This window comes from Cyrtonyx montezumae, unplaced genomic scaffold (genome assembly GCF_038088225.1).
Source record: "Cyrtonyx montezumae isolate F1298 unplaced genomic scaffold, pur_monq_1.0 scaffold_18, whole genome shotgun sequence".
NCBI classification, from domain to species: Eukaryota; Metazoa; Chordata; class Aves; order Galliformes; family Odontophoridae; genus Cyrtonyx; species Cyrtonyx montezumae.
The window spans coordinates 7,013,085-7,030,686 of NW_027071914.1; the positions used below are offsets into that span (position 1 = coordinate 7,013,085).

General features: G+C 34.7%; 1 protein-coding gene across 2 annotated transcripts in view; it reads left to right on the forward strand.

The window, feature by feature from the left end:
• The window catches only part of GABRB2 (gamma-aminobutyric acid type A receptor subunit beta2), a 126,207-nt gene that overhangs the window by 40,941 nt on the left and 67,664 nt on the right, over window positions 1-17,602 (forward strand). For both annotated transcript variants that reach the window (XM_065734509.1, XM_065734510.1), the window contains exon 4: window positions 8,333-8,553. In XM_065734509.1, the coding sequence (XP_065590581.1) occupies window positions 8,333-8,553 (221 nt within the window). The remainder of the gene's footprint in view (window positions 1-8,332; window positions 8,554-17,602) is intronic.

The window sequence follows — 17,602 nt, forward strand, 5'->3', positions numbered from 1 at the left end:
AATCATTTCCATTTGTGCTTCCTAAGTGGGTGCGTGTAATAAGAGCAAAGTTGGGTGTTTGGGTTTTTACCTAACCATTCTTACTTTTTATTTACACTAAAAACTGAAGATCAAGAAAAGCAACCTAGAAATCTAGTAGAATGTTCTACTTTGAAATATCGGTTCTTAAAGCTTCATTCTTTCATTTTTAATTTTAAAATGAAGAGAAAAAAGATAACAGCCACTCATCTGAACTTCATAGACTCTCCCAACCTGAAAACTCCATGCATGTGTTTTCTTACCTGGGGATAATAGACTGGGTTCAGAAAGAATAAATACTCTGATGTTAAGTGAGATGATACCAAGCTTCTTAAAATGTCAGGGGGGTGTATGTTAAAGGGATGAGCTCTAGCTGTTGATGTATGTTTAACAGGTTTTGCAGCAGGCAGTCCATTTTCCTGTCAGCTTTGTTTGTTTACACCCTCCATAGTTGGTCAAAAGACAACCTGTTCTAGTAAAATGCTGAGTGTAACCCAAACTTATTAATTCTCATTAAATCTTAATTTCTATTCAACCAAAGCCTGCAGTTGGGAGTTTAGAGATTGTACGTCCTTCTAGAAGTAAAAAAGGCAGGCTAGCTAGCTTACACAACAGCAAGCACGTGAATAAATCTTCTGCCACTGGAGTCTCCTTGCCATCATAGAGTGATCTTTCTTTACAAGGAAGGTTGTTTATCAGCAGGGCTATATTTAAAATGTGTGCAAGAGCACATATATGTTCATTTTCTTTTCATATAATACATCTTATTTTGATATAAAAATTATTGCAAAAAACTTAGAAATAAGTATTTTATTATTTAAATGAATGTACATTCATTTCATTATTAATTTTTTAAGTTGTTCAGGAGTTATTCATGATGATTCAGAGCAGTATTTACTTCACATTTCTTTCTGTTTCTGAATGTGTTCCAAAGGACTCGTTTATATTCTAGTATCTCCAGAAACTCTGCTCCAGAAGTAATGCATCCTATTTATTTCCATGGAAACTATTATGGATACAAAGAACACAATAGCTGTATTTGATAGAGCCAATTCTCAGCTACCATTAGATATGCACTCAAAAATCTGAACCAGTGGAGGTGACCCATGGTTTCACAGCTGCTGTAATATCAGCACTGCTAGGAAAATGCTGCCTACACAGTACAATGTTCATTGGTCCAAACATATGGAAGGCAGGAGGCACCAAATCTGGACTATACAGTGATTGCAGTGCAACAGTCAGAGTTGGTGGTTTGTCTGGGTTCTAGAAAATCCAGGAGAATCATCTTCTTCATACCCAAGAAGAAAGTACGCATCATTTTTACCCACTGAGAACTGTGTCTTGTTCATGTTGCACCTCCTTGGACTGCTGGTTTGACTCTAGCTTGTAGCAATTACATCATGTCTCATTCCCACTAATGATGTGATCCAGGAAAATGTCACTTTCAGCCTCCTATGGGTTCAGTAGGTCCTCAGAAGTTCGCATATAGTGCTCTTTCTGTCCCTGTGTAACTATCTGTGGGGCCCATTTGGCACAAACTTTGCAATATTCCAGTGTTGCTATCGTTGTAGTACACAGTGAATGCAAGACAGTGTTCAGTTTTTTGCACAGTTCTCTGGTTATAATCCCTGCTTTGTGTGTTAAAGACCCTCTTAATTTTGTTGTGTGACAGCTGGGCATGGCCATACATTTTTTCCACACGGAGGAATTCACTGAAACCCCCTTGCTCTATACACACTTCCATGTCAGATGTCACACTGCCCCTCCTCTTGCTGTCTGTTGCACAGCAACAAAATGTAATGGAATAACAGTGGGAAGGTTCAAACTCTGCTGCTGTCCCAGCAACGTAGTAAAATTGGAGGTGTTATTTTCATATCACTTGCTCAAATGTTACGTCATTTCAGGTCTGCACATAAAGTCAAACTGAGTTCCTGTGTTTTACTTAGAGTCGATCTCACTATCAATTACTATATTCCTATCTTGAAAAAATATTGTTTTATTATTCTTTAAAACTGCCAGTAAGACATACGTGTTTCTGGTAGCGGTCTCTTCTTCAAAATAATTATTTACTCTCATAAAAGTTTCCAATTATGCCTCTGGTTCTGCTTAATCACCAGTTTATTTCCACTCTATTTAAGCCGTTCTGATTATTTTTCATATTTGATATACTGCTAATAATGAGTTACAGTAAGGGAATCTTGGTAAAGATAGCAATACAAGTGATTACTGTTGTAGTTATTTGCCTTTCTAACTACGTGTATTTTTGTGAAATTGCACATGAACTCAGAATTTTCTTCTCTGGGAAGGGCATGAGATTTAAAATACAAAAGTAAACTAACTTTCTGGTTAGTTCAAAATAGTTTTGGTTCAAAATAGTTTATTCTACTTCAGATACATGACTAAATAACAGTCGCACATAATTATGTCTGAGACATTACAATACTGTATGTATATTTTTTGTTTAAGGTGAGTGTAGTTTAGATTTATTCACTTTAATTTGCATTTGCACTCCTCTGTTGAGAATCTTGCAGAGCATTATAAAGAGAGAGGACTAGATCCTCTCAAAAGAGAAAAATCTGAAGATATCAAGGCGTGTGACTCCAGACTTTGTGCGTTACTGCTTTCAACCCAAGTTCGCTTTTTCAGTCTTCGTCTTATTATCAAGAGATTGCAAGTCAGAGAGCTACAAGATGTATGGCATCTGCTTTTGGATTGGAATGACATGCAGATTCCTGGATGGGTAAAAGTGCAGTATTATAGTTAATTCTGGATGACTTGTCAGAAATGAAAACTGAATGACTCAGTGTCTTGCTAAACAAATTGAACTGATGGGAAACACATAAGCTATAATGGCTTTATTTCCTTAAAGTGTGTGAAATACAGTGATGCTGTATCACAATGCAGTGGATAAATCACTGCCAAGAAACCTCAGTAATAGTTAAGGAGACAAATATTCATAATCTTGACACTGAAACAATAAGCAGTCTGTTAATCTCAGTTTCATAGTATCAGTAGAAATCAGCTTCATATTTAGCACTTGGGTTGTTTGCCTTCTGTACACAAGTCTCTAGCTTGATTCAGTAGCAGTGTGTTTTTCCATGAACCTCATTGCAGAAGATAAACAACCCACCTCTGTTTATTTGTTCAACTGAAGAATGAGAATAGCTGATAAATAATTTGGAGATGGTTGCATCAGAATAAATGGTGAGCTTCGATACTGGGATCTTTTCATGTTTTGGAAATATCATAGACTTCATATCATAAAATTCCCATTAAGAAAAACTACCTGCAAACTTTTAGGAGACACAAATAACTAAAAGAATTATCTCCCTTAGGAAGGGAGATTTGATGGGCTGATAGAGTACAACTTCAATTTTGTGTAGGGTTCTTGATGTTGCTGAGTCATTTGTTGTTGTTTTTGAAGTAAATATTTCCAGAATGTGTAAATGTTTGTATTTTTTTTTAATATATATATGTATATAGCCATTCAATATGATATTTCTTTTCCATTATTCATTCCTAAAAGCCCAATTTTTTTAACAATTAATTCTGCTTTTAGTCAGAGTGACCAAAGTAAGTCACTTAGTGATGTCTTCAGTTCCAGTGGAGCAAACTTTCCATGTTAATATTCTTGACCTGTCTGAGATAGGTAGCTATCAATGGAACATGCAATGTTAGTTGTAAAGAAGATGAGAACTGAAGGGATTTTCAATGATCTGCTCTCAGGGAAATCCATTGCTTTTGAAATAAATCCACTGATGCTTCTTTTGCTTGAAGTGCTTTGTTTTGGTTTGTGTTCTCTACAATTCAAGCACTGGAACATGCTTTCTGGTGTAGAAGTCGTACCCTTTCTTGGTAACTTCATTGGAGTCTGAGGAAGAGAGAGGTTTTACACTTACCACTTTCTTTGTGACTAAATAGCTTTTAATATATTAAGAAACATTTTGCAGCACAGATGTATACCCTTCATAATAAGCAGTACTTAAATATGTTGTAAACAGACAGCTATTTGAATGTGCATAGTAAATAAATTCAACATTCAGGCAAAATCTTCAGCTTCAAGTATTTTCAAAGAAAATTAGCTGGTTTTAAGAATGCTGTACTGGGAAATGCAGTAAAGCATTTTTTCAATGCAACTTAGAAATAACCAGGAAAGTGATGAGAAGGGACTTAAGCCAAATTGCAAATGAGTTCTCCATTCAATACTAATGAGTTGAAATAAATAGCTTATTCAACTCCCCACTGCTGTATGTTGTATTTATAATACACAAAATGTTCCCTAGACTTATTTTTTTCCTCCTAAGTGTCCTGATGATATTGCTTCCAAAATGTTCTAGTAGCTACTTTATATCCTTTTTAATACGTGTGCAGGTATATATTTTCAAGCTACTCTGTGAATCAGTCCTGTTTCTGAAATGTAAAGTAAAATAACTATGTTTTAAATGTTGTTATTCTGAAATTGGTTAATCCTTTGAAATGCATGGAAAAAATATACATTTGCATCTGTCTTTTGCTTTAGATTCCCACAGTCACTGTGAATATTTATGAAATTTATTTCTTTTACTGCCTCGATCCTTCTTCCAGCATATAAAGAGGACCAGAAATATAAAATTTGAAAATTACTGACCCAGGGATGTGTCTAGTTAAAAATGGAGTTCTGATCTGTTTGGCTAGTAATAGTTCCAAGTAGGCATTTTTATCTTTTTTTTCTTTCTTTCTTTCCTTCCTTTTTTTTAGTTTTTAGTGTTAATGATGAAAGAATATATATTTGTATGTATGTGTGTGTGTGTATATATATATATATGTTAAAAAGAAGACAAATATTATTAGAAAATATAAGTAAGAGTGCCAGTTTTCAGATGCAATGCTTTCCCACGCATTAACCTCCCCAGCTTGGCTGCCTATAGCAATTATTTAAATTTACACTGGGAGATATGTGTCTAGATTTATATTTGTTTGCAGTAAATGCATTTTCAGACAACTTTCACACCAAGGTATCTTGTGAAATGAGGATAAAATAAAAGTATTCATAAATGCACTCAACCAAATTAGTTATTTTTTAAAATTTAACTGCAGTAGTAGAAATTTGAACAATGCATTTTAAGCCTTGTGTTCAGGGTAAGTGGTGAACCTATTTATTTATATTTGCAAACTGCATCTCTGTATTCACGTGTTTTAAACAGGCTGTGTGTCCGTAGTTGGTCTGTATTAAGTTCTTCTTGTAGTTCTTCTTTAGGGATTTGATTTAGTAGTTGGGTAGGGATAGTGATAGGAGGATGGTTGGACTAGATGATCTTATAGGTCCTTTCCAACCTTATGAACTTATGTTATAGAAAGCATAGTTAGCACAGTCACTATGAGGCTTGATTTCATTACTCTCTTTCAGTCTGTTACAATTAGTGTCTTGTGCCAGACTTTTTGCATGAGTTGGTTTCTGTTTCATCCGTATACTTACACTAAACTAATTCTGTGAATTTAATAGCATCCTGAGGTCCTCCTTACTCAAACTACTTTCATCATCTACTAGCCACTTCACTTCTTCCACTTCTTCACAGTGAGTCTGTGTTCCTAAAAAGACAAGATATTTGCGTGTTTCTTTTGATATTTATCTTAACACCAGGGGAATTTCCATATATATTGTGAAATTAGCAGACTTTTATTCTTAGTAGTATTTCTGCAGGGTGAGGATGGTCTTAACATCAAAGTGACATGGGACAGTGCAGAAATATTTTGTGCCTAAGAATCTTTTTCAATTTGTTGGAATTTTGTAAACAATTTTTTTCCCTCCTCAATAAGGAATGAATTGAAGCTGGTGTGAACAGTTTTCATCATTTTGTACCTAATCAAATATTGAGATATATAGCTTGATTTTTTTTTAATTGAGAAGTTTTATAAAAAAATATTTAAGATATCCTATTTTGACCATTGAATGCTGGAGCCATGTCAGAAAACTAGGGCCATTTTATGCTGAGTAGTTTTTAGATGGTAAACCAGATCTGTTTCTGGGACATAATCCCTGAACTCCAGCGTCATGCCTTGGCCTTTCTTTCAGCTATACCTGAGCTCCAAATTTACAGATTTATGCAATTCATTTTTATGCACATGTTTAGTTTTCTTCCTCCCCCTTTTCTTCTTTTACTGAGGTGTAAAAGGGAAGGGTATTCTATATATGGGACTTATGTATGACTAATATTAAAAACATGTAGATTGTACTTTAGAGTAAGAACAAACTGCAATATCCCAAGGATAACAGGGAAGTGATTGTTACAGCCCATCTATTTTATGTTAAGATATGTAATTATAATGGAGACTAATACATTTTCTTACTGGCAATAAATGACTGAACATTTTCTTGTCTCTACTTATGAAGTAAATACTGCCATACAGTAGAGCACAAGAGTGAAATTCTTCTGATGTAGGTGGAATGCTCATGCAAGTGGACTCTAATCCTAATTCTGGGGAGGGGGGGGGGAACAAACAAGAAATCTTCAGATCATTAAAATCGACTAGGTTAGAATATTTAACAGGCAAATACTTTTGGTATTAAGACAGGCAGATCAGAGGGTCACCGTTAGCACGCTGGTTTTGTATTGGAAAGGAAGAATTACCAGAGCTATTCCCAACAGGAATGTGTGTTTCTCCTTGCTTCCATGAAAAACAGAAGAGACGTTTTGATGTTCGTGTACTTGAAACATGTGTAAAAAAGAGTGTTTCTGCAATGGAAATGCACATCTCAACAGAAAAAGTTAATACTGATTCATCCCAGACCATACTGCTCTGCAGAAGAGGCAGGGTTAACTAGTTCCTTAGGTAACTACTGCAATAAAGAGCTTTTCATGTGCAGGTTTCAAAGGCCTTTCCTAGTGCACATTTTTAAAGGCACACTGTGTATATTTTAAAGGGAATAATTACACCAAACTGATTTAGGTCTAAAATGTTTTATCAGTGCAGAGAGGAGAAATAGGTTTATGGGTATTATAAATTATAGTATCTGATTTTTATTTCCTTTTCAATGTGCCATTGACAGCGGCTTTCATTCACTTCAGTGTTGGTGTCTTGCTGAGGTTCATCGTTTAGGACTGGGTGCTCTAAAGGCAGTGGAGGGAGATGTGTATTTGAGTGCTTGAGGCCTACCTCTGCGTAACAGTGTGATCATTCACCAAGGAAGGCAACTTATTTCTTGCACCTCTTGTATGATTGTTACTTTTCAAGTACTTGGCTGTACTGTGACAAGGTAACTTCTGGAAATGGGAAACTTTTTTTTTTTCCGTTACAGTACATTTTAGTGATTTTGTAGGACATTTTTGCAGGTCTTCTGAAAGTCTGGGTTGCAAAACTGCAACCCAGGAAAATAAATTTATTTAACTTTTTGGTTTCGTAAGAAATTCTGTGTAGGCTTTGTGCCATCATTTATTTATGTATTTTTTAATGAGAATGTTTAGATGGAAATGCAGTTATAACAGGCACCTATTTATTTGTTAGCCAAAATAAAAATGTTTTCTGTCTTTTGTCACATCCTTTAAAATATGCTAAAGGGACAAGGAAATATAAACTAACAATTGAGAACCAATATTGCAATTTTTTGCAATAAAATATTCATATCTTACATGATATTCTGTTATCCAGTGCTAGAAATTGGTTTATATCATCACAATACACTGAAGGGGACTGTATGAGACAAAGAAAGCCAGCAGTCTCCTAATACTGCTAATATTTAGCCAGATGCTTAATTGTGCTTTCTGAATTGTCCCACTGAAGTAACCAGAGTCACTTCATCTGTAAAATTAAGCATAAGACTCTGCAGCACAGAAACACTGGAGACTTCCCATTGATTTCAGTGCCCAGGGGAAAGTTGACAGACTGAAGAGTTTTTAATTTAGAAAAGCATTTGGATGGGTAGCTGCAATTTTAGAGATGCAAGGGCTTATCCAGAGATCTGACATTGCTGGATATGGTGGAGGCCATGAGGTAAAATTTAGATCTGTGAACATATACTTCCTAGAATTTGTAGGCTTGTAAAGTGCTACAGAAAGTGTAGGTTGTTAGCCATCTGAAAGTATTATTCTCTCTCTCTCTTTTTTTTTTTTTTTTTAATATTGAAACAGCACATCAGTCATAAAAATTCAATCTCTCCTATTTTTTCATTTCTGTTAAGTATACACAAGCTCTTCAGCATGGTAAAAATAAGCAGATTACTTATGTACATTCTGAACTGAAACAAGAACTATCACAATGGATAAACTTGTATATCTGTATGTGTATACTGTCTATTCTAGTGTAAACAATCTTTTTCTTGTTGTTTTTGTAATCACAGGACTATACCTTGACAATGTACTTTCAGCAAGCTTGGAGAGATAAGAGGCTGTCATATAATGTAATACCTCTAAACCTTACTCTGGACAATAGAGTAGCTGATCAGCTATGGGTTCCTGATACCTATTTCCTGAATGACAAGAAGTCATTTGTACATGGTGTCACTGTGAAGAACAGAATGATCCGTTTGCATCCAGATGGGACGGTTCTTTATGGACTAAGGTCAGTGTGAATCATTTCTGACTCTTGTATTTTTAGTCCTTTAATCGTGGCTTCAAATTAATTCCTATTCTTTGCCTTATTTATTGCTGTTCTTTTTACTGCTATGTTCTGCAAAACTGCTGATATTCCAGAAACAATTTCAACTTCAGTATTTTAAGAATGAATAAGGATTTTTTTTTGATAAAATTTGGAGATACACTTCCATTTTTAGTGCAGTTCAAAAACACTTGTTTTAAGAACAGATATAACTGATATTGTAAATACACATTCTGGATTAAAAACCATTTTTAGAACTGCTTCCTCCTAGGATTTGAAATAAAATGAGGATTAGAGGGAAAAAGGAAAATGTATATGTCTGAATTGATTGTTTCGCTAAATTATATATTTCATAAACATTGTTGCTTAAACATTCAATAGGTTTGTATGCCACTCACATGAAAATCAGCTGATTTTTTGCTGAAATGAGGTTTGATCTGAAATGTCTTTCAGCTTAGTGTTGTGAATACACGACTATATCGTCATTAAATAAACAAATTCTTACTGACTGGAGAAATAAATGGAAGAATTTGTGAAGGTTTGAAATGGGAGAATCTCTCTTTTTTTTTTAATCCATCATAGAAAAAAAAAGAAAATAATTCCCTTGAGAGATGTAAATACATTCCTACAAAAGACTACTGACTTAATATGATGTAGTATGTAACAAAATAGAAAATGTTGACTGGGTTAAAAAAAAAAATATATATATATATATAACTTCTGTCAGTTGTACAGTGAATTTGATCCTGAATGAGGAAAGGAACTTGGGCTTCTCAATTCCCTGTATATTCCTTAAGTGAATTGTCTGTAATTTTAACTAAACAAGGTATGGGCCAGATTCTGTTTTCCTTACTCATGCAAATAGTTCAGTTGATGGTCCCAAGAAATTCACCACAGAACTAGTGCTGCTGTTATTTCTGACCCACAGACTGAAGACCAGCACTCCCTCTGTGGCACGAAACAAATTGTAAATTTCTCTGCCTCAGTTGTTCCATTTATTACATTGGAATAGTACCTTCTCACAAGGGTGTTGTGAAGATTAATTAATTAGTTTATGAAGTGCTTTGATCTCATAAAACACTGTGTAAGTGCCAAGCATTATTATGAAGAATTATAAAATTCCAGCCTCGATATGCACTTTGGGATGGTAGCTGTTTCATACGTACAAATCTGCTCCGCTGTCCTTAGAATCACTGTTGCTCTTCTTCTGCATAGCAACACATTGACAAAACGAGCCAATTTTGGAGATAGATGCAATTTTTGGAATAAAAGGGAGACCGCTGACAGTCATAAGGATCTTTCTTCTATTTAGGACTCTAAGATTAATGATGCAGTTTTCTTCACAACACCTCCATCCACAGCAGGAGGGCAGGCAGTTGGATTTTAAATACCTCTCCTCTCCAAAAGAAAACAAAGATATCTTTTACTTCAGTTTCTTTATTAGATCTTCAGTGAGGATAAGTATTCAATAGGGTCTTTTGCTTTTATTTTATATGAAGTAGCTGTGAAATCATTAGTATGTGAATAATTAATTCAATTAAGCTTAATAGGGAAAAGGCTTTAAGTCACAGGAATCTCTTCCATTAAAAGCCCTATTATCCAAGATTATTACATTGCAATCAAGTGAAAAAAAATCAGAGTTTTATTGCCTAACAGACAAACTCTGGCATTTACTCTCTATTAGCAAGAAAATCTCCATCAGCTAAAGAACCGTGTAATAGTTTAAGTTGCTCCGAGGATATTGCATAGACGCATTCCAAAAACAAATAAGGGTCATCAAACACTTAATCTTAAATTGAAATTTAAATATTAACATAATTGAGAATTACAGCAACACAAATCTATCTGATTTTCCTTCTGTAATGTATTCTATCATGGTGTTTTTGCTGGTTCTCGGTGACTCTGATGGTGGAAAATTTTATTTAGGAAAGATATTCTTATACAGAATGCTCTGATTAAGCCTCAACTAATGTGATGGATGCTAAACGTGTATTTAAAGTTGTTATACATAGATTTAAATATATAATATGTGTATGTAAATTACATATAGACTGTATGTAGATATATATAAATTTCGATTAGCACATTTTTTGAAATCTGAAATCTGATGATTCTGAGGTGGATGTTGTAAGTTGAGTCTGGATTGTTGAGCACTAAGGGTAAAGTTTTCAGGCCTTGTGTCTGGAAGAGAAATGAGTCTGTTTTAAATTAGTAAAACTTACTTCCCTTGTTTCTATTTCTTACACAGAGTTTTTCTTGTGTTTCTGTAGATAATCTTTCTTTTACATTGTGATGAACGTTAGAATAACATGTTGGAAACTACTTAAGTGAATTGATTTTCTTTTTTTTCTGGAAAGTGTTTTAAGAAGCTGCAAGCACTAGATGTTTCTTTTCATTTCAGTTATATCTATAGTTTTATTTTTTATTTTTTCTGAAATATTTTTCTTTTTCAATGCACTTTCTTTGAAGAGAACAGCTGATTTGTCTACCTGCTGTTTCATCTTGTTTTGTCACAGACCTTTACAAAATGGTAAATATGTCTTCTGAGAAATAATTGCCTAAACTGCAAAAATCTGTCTGTTATTGCTGTTATCTTTAATTGAAAAGTCCAGGTGGTTTCCACATTTCTTGGGACTATATATATATTTTTAAATTCCTCCACAAATGTAAATTTAATTTGGACCTCGATGTGCAAAGTACTTGAGGAAAGCCTTTCCTGGAACAATATGCAATCCTGCTCAGACATGGAGAAGTAGGATGTTGCAAGAAATTCTCTTCTTGTGGTATTTCCAGATAAGTTCTCTAGACTTAACGGATATGTATAAACATTGCAGAATGTGCTTTTAAGCCACATTTATCCCGGATTGTAATGTTAGATGTTTAAGCAGCAATGCAGGCATTCACTGTAGCCCTTTAGTATATGCACGTTTCCTTCTGAGTAGGCATCCCTGGAACAGTCCCTACTTCTCTTAGCCTAGAACCATGTAATTTAAGGAGAAAGAAAACAGAAAAGTTTAGAAAAGCATTGTTTTAAATTCACTTGATTATGCCATCTGTACGAGCAGATGGGAAAAATCTCTCAGGGCCGGAGGGAAACTACAAGATCAAATCACAAAGAAAGAACTTGCATGTAGGCATGCTCACAGTGTCAGAATTGAAAGGACCTTTGCAGTTACTGCAGTGATCTGACCTGGAACCTAGCCCCTCAGAAATTGCTGTTTTTATAGCAGATGACGTTACATCTATATCGTATAGATCCCTGTGGCCTGTAGCCTGCAAACACTCGTTTCTGAAACAGAAAAGAACAAATGATCGTGTCCCTAAATTATTTTCACATGTGAACTGTAAATCCACATTTAGCACTTCATGGGGATGGTTTGCCAGAGCATGTCATCCCCCCAGTTACTTTCTTAATTGAGTGACTGTTACATTACAGACTACAAAATATACCAACAAGGCTGTCTCTGTTGAGACCATTGTAAAAACCTGATGCTTAAAAATATTTGTTCCAACATTTTGCCTGGAAAAGTGAAAAGTATGTAAAGGAATATGACCTTTTAAAAGACTTTCAGATTAATGCTACTTCTATCAAATCCTTCTGCAGGGTGACAATCACTGCTAGACCAAGTTGTACTGAAGAGAGTGTTGCATGGCTGTGTGTTGCCTAATTAAAGTGTTTATTGAAGATGTGTTCAAAAGATACTGAAAAATGTTAGTGTTTCTCTTCAGCATCAGAACAGAAAAAAAACCTAGGATGGAGTAGCTGTTGAGGAAATGCTTTGAGATATGTTTCGTGACAGATCATTAAATTTTTATCTCAGCTAACCTTCACTAGTGCTGTGGCTGTTCATCTTTAGTCTGTTGGCATTTTCTAGAAGATAGCCAAAGCACATATAAGTTACAAATATTCTTCTAAAGTTGTCCTTAATTACATTTGAATACGCTTTCATAGCATTAGCGTTGCTGAAGAAATGTCATGTCATCCCCTCTCTGTCTGCCACACATTTTTTTTACTGTTGGATTTTCCAAGGGATAATAGAGTAACTGTAGGACAGAAATATCATTAGTTATTTTCAGTAGACATGCAACAGAATAAGTTTTGGTGTGGATAATAATTATCTGAAAAAAATTTATACCTCTCTAGGGGCTTTGCCTTACATTTTAAACAAACAAATGGGAGATGAGAGCCCCATTATTTGAAACTAAGAAAATCTTGATGTACATATGGGTTGAGAAGAAATCTTCCTCTGTTCATGTAGTTCTCTGGTTACCCACTGAGATGCAGAAGTTGTTGAAGCCAAACTTTGTCTCATCATCATCTTTGACTTAGTTGTATGAATTCAAAGTCTACAAGGAGTTTAAATATAGTGCTTACTGTTTATATTGTTATATCTACCAGTTTGTATGATTTATTTGCAAAACTGTCAGAAAACATTACATATCTGTGAATTGGTTATTGTGGTGGTTTGGTACTTTTTTTCTCTTCTGATAGTATTTTATATCCACAAGTACTGAAGGTGTTTACATATATTGAAGGAGATAGAGTCCAATTCCATCTGTCACATCTTGTCTGCTTCACCTCTTTAGGGTTTCTTTAAGCTTAATCTGTTCATTTTATTTCAATACAGCTTTAATTTCAATATAATCTTTATCTGTGTTTTTTTTTTTGTTGTTTTTTTTCTTGTGAGATTGATAGGAAAATATGCTGTATACTGGCCATAGAAATAATAGTGAAAAGTATTGGTGACGGGAATACAACCCCCATAAGAAAATATCTCACTGAACCCAAGAAAAAAAAGACATGGAGAATAATATTTGTTCAGTGTCAAGAATGAAAGTAAATATTGTTACCTTTGTTATTCAGTACAGTGATTACAGAATCTTGGAGATAAATTGAGAGGAATGAATAGATATTAGATCAATAAGAGGCAATTAGGAAATACATGACTAATAGATGGCATGCCTGAATTATGTACATTCAGAAAGGGAAAGATGGTTATGACTTAACCTTGTGAATGAAAATAAAACATTAATAAAACAATTTTTCTCTCATAGATTTATATTTTGTTTGTTTTGTTGCTGCAGTTACATTTGTCAGCACAATAAATAGCAAAAAAGGCTTTTAGGTTTGTTTCAGTAGGGAATGGAAGTGCTGCATATTGTGCTTTGTCTTATGCTAGATATGTTACAGATGGCTGAGATGATACACCTAGAAAACTTGGTTGGGCCTGAGCAAATATCTCAAATTATTATTCCTGTACTCCTGAACTTCTGAAGTCTGCAAAATGGGGTCGGTTTTTCTTCCAGTTACAGACCTTGCTCATTCCTTAGCCATTGTTTTCTTCTAAAATTTGCTATATGCTCTATTTTCTTCTTCATAGTAAAAAAGTGCTTTGAAGTAGGCGGAGGGAGCAGTTATTACCTTAGATTAACAGTATTAAATTACCAATTTATCTAGATGGCATGCTTCTGCTTACTAACAGTCACTTCAAAATCCATGATTTTCACCCAAATCCTGTGAGGCCATTGCTTCTATTGTTTGTAAAGCCACTGTAAATGGTGACAGCCACAGTAAATGGTGAGTTTTAATTCGTTTTACTTATGAAGATTAGGATCTTGGCTAATGACTGCATAGTCATAAGTGATGATGCTTTTTCCTCCCACGGTCTTGCTACTTAGAACATATATTAATTGTGCAGATGGTAGTGGCTTAGCTATGTGTTTGCTTTCTATCTCCTTCTCTCACGACATTTACACCATGCAAAGAGGCTGTATTGCCATCTCCTTATGTATGAAGACTTGTGATTCATCACCTGTCTTCTAAATCAAGTACTAAGATGATATTTTGCTGCTAAGATGCAGAATTTGGATGTATGGTTTCTTGTTTTAAGAACACCTGTGCCGAGCTTTGCCTGAAACCTTCAAGGAAATAACATCCAGTACTGTATTTTCATATTCATTCCTTCCGGCAAAGGTGAAACTTGCAGTGCATATTTTGTGTGGTTCCTAAGATTCACAGACTTCTCTAGTTAAAGAGCCCAAAATTTACAGATATCTGAGTTTCACTGTAAGCTTTTTTTTTTAACTATTAGATGCCAAGTGTGACTAGTATGTGATAGAAGATAGAAAATAACTGCTTACATGTTGTTCTTGCTTTCTTTTATTACTCATATTTATTAATTCTTACAGTTTGTTAGAAACAACAGGAAAAATTGCAATTAAGGTACGACTGATAAAGATAGTTCCTTAAGACTTAATTTCTTCATTGATGTCACGTATCTGTCATGATGACATTGCACATCAGGTTATTACTTCTTTCATAGAGAAGTAGAATTTCCTGTTGGGTTTGTTTTTCACCCGTTCTATCTACTTTAGTGTTCTTAATTTTAACTCTTGTTTACTGTTAAGCATCACTCCTAGGTCATTATTTGCAAATTAATGGACAATTTCTTTTGGTCTTCCTTCATTATTTTGCTCTTCATTTGTTTAGGAAAGTTTCTATGTTGCAGATACATTCAAAGGGAGCACACAGAATTACTTTTTAAAATGGATTTGTGTAATCTGAGAAAATGATTCTTTTCCTGTCAATGAATTCTACCTCTGGTGTCTCCTTACCAAGTGTGTACAACTGCGTACGGTGATATGGGGATTATAATCACTGTACTTGAAGCTGCTTGAGAAGGAGACTGGAGCTGGTTAGCTTTTGAGTCAGAGAGGAGTGTTACATTAAAGAAAGTATGAATGGCTTTGAGGGTTGCCTATGCAATGTGTCAATTTTCCTGAAAGAAATGGTCACAAAACATGCAGAGAAATACCTGAGGGAGGTGGAACTAGAAAGAACTTGTCTCTTCTACTTCAGAGAATTGCAAGCTTGCAAATAGTGCATTGTTCTTGTTACCAAACAATGATGCAGTAGCAAAGGCTTTGTGTAACATTTCTTTTGTCTTTTGAGTTGCGGGTATTCTGGATACGGGAGTCATGCTGCTATTCCAAGTGGGGAAAAGTTACTGGGGTCTTGTTGAAGCACTGCAGTTATTGAACAAGTTGACTAACTAGAAAATGGCTTTGTTAGAATAAGTGAAAAGCTGAGATAGACTGTCTGTACCACAGATATACTTATGTGCCTTCAGTGTTGTAGATTTAAGATTAATGAGTGTTGAAAGTTCAGAAAAATGAAGCAGATTTGAGTATGATAATTATCATCTCTGTGTCTGTATAATGTAAGTTACAATGCAAGCAACACTGCACTAAGGATGCCTATGATTAGACTTCTTATTAATCGGCTTGGAATAACACTGAGAAATTTAACCTTAATAATGAACTTATTAAACTTTGCTAAATCTCTGATCTGTGTTTAGAAGTGAGATTTTCCACCTATGTGACATTTTGCTGAGTCAGTAGCTGTAGCGTTAAGTTAAAGGATCGTAAGTGATGTGTGATGTTAATGATGAATTCTAGTCCATGTCTGAAATATATGAAGGTAAATTTTTAAGAAGTCTTGTGACAAAAACAAAAAGCTTCTGGATATTTCTACCTATGCAACTTTTAATAGAAGGGAGATAGAAAGATAAAGGGAGTATATATTGTGAAATGAATAAGCTTGAAAACAATATTGCTGCTGGCCTACACAGGTCTATCTCATCTACTCAAGACATGACAAAGATCATTTTCATGTGCCTTACTACTTTTCTCAGTGGAGAAACTTGCTTGTTGTTCTTTGTATAGCATAGTTTACTACTGTCCCCATATTGCAAGCAGTGCTGACTTGAAGTCCACATCCATGCTAAGGCTTCCTGTTGAGCTATTAGTTGAAAACAGTCTCTCCAAACATCTTTCCTGTAAGTATTATGCCTCATGCCAGGATTGATGTAAGGTATTATTATTCTTGTACACTAAGAAAGTTAAAACATTCTATCCCAGTAGTTGATGCAAAATTTCATGTCCTATTACTGTTATATGATATCAAATACCAGTGTTGACAAGCTAGTGTTAATAATGAATTTGAAAAATAACATCTAAAAACCATTCACAGTGGAAGCCTTTGATAAACGCGGTATCTGATGCTGGAGAACAAACTTAGACTCTTGAGTTTTGAAATTCCTGCTTTATAAATGTGAATCCCAGAACATACTTATTTTGTTGCTGGAAATTCCCTGCTTTAAAGCCTGTCAAACAGACTGAGTTTGTGAAAAGCTACCTACATCTTTCCAAATGGCTGTGGCTGGATAGCCATTACTTCCACATCTGAGGTCAGAAATGACTGAGAGTTTACCAAAGTGGACACAGCAGCCTCAAATTCACTTCTGAGTCTGCTGAACATGCTGTGCAAAAGATGCTTTCACCTTTCAGACTTATGCCAGGGCTTTCATTCACCTAAAAGTACCTGTGCATTTAATCAAGTAAACATTTATCTGAGATAATAGTCATTGCTGTGAATTTGATTTCCTGAGTTTCAGCAAGTATTGTCCTGTCATATATGAACAAACAGTTTAAGTAAAGACCAGAAGTTATTTTAGAGATTGTATTAAAAAAAAAAAAAAAGACACTTTCTGCAGCACAATATCTACTTTAAAAAGATCCTTGCATACAGGGAATGGCTCCAGAACATGTCCAACTTACCTCAGATAAGCCTTTTTTTTTCCTATAAAACGTATATTTAGTGTATTCAGTTACGACTGATATTTTTCAGTTGACTCATCATCTACCTAAGATGTGAGCTAGTTGAAAGTTTTCTTTGAAGAAAAGGTCTTATGAACAGTGAAGCTCCAAGTATAGTACATGAAAAGCAATAAGGAACACATTCTCTAAATTATAAAAGCACTCAATATGGAAAATAAAATTCATGTTACAGGAGATGTTGAATTAATACATCAGTCATATATGAAGTGTTAAAATCCAGATATAAATATACAGAATGGTAAGTAGAAATATATGTAACAAAGTTATGGAAAAAAAAAACCAAACATTAGAATCAGTTGAAGTTTTGTGTACAGAATCATTCCAACCTGTTTGG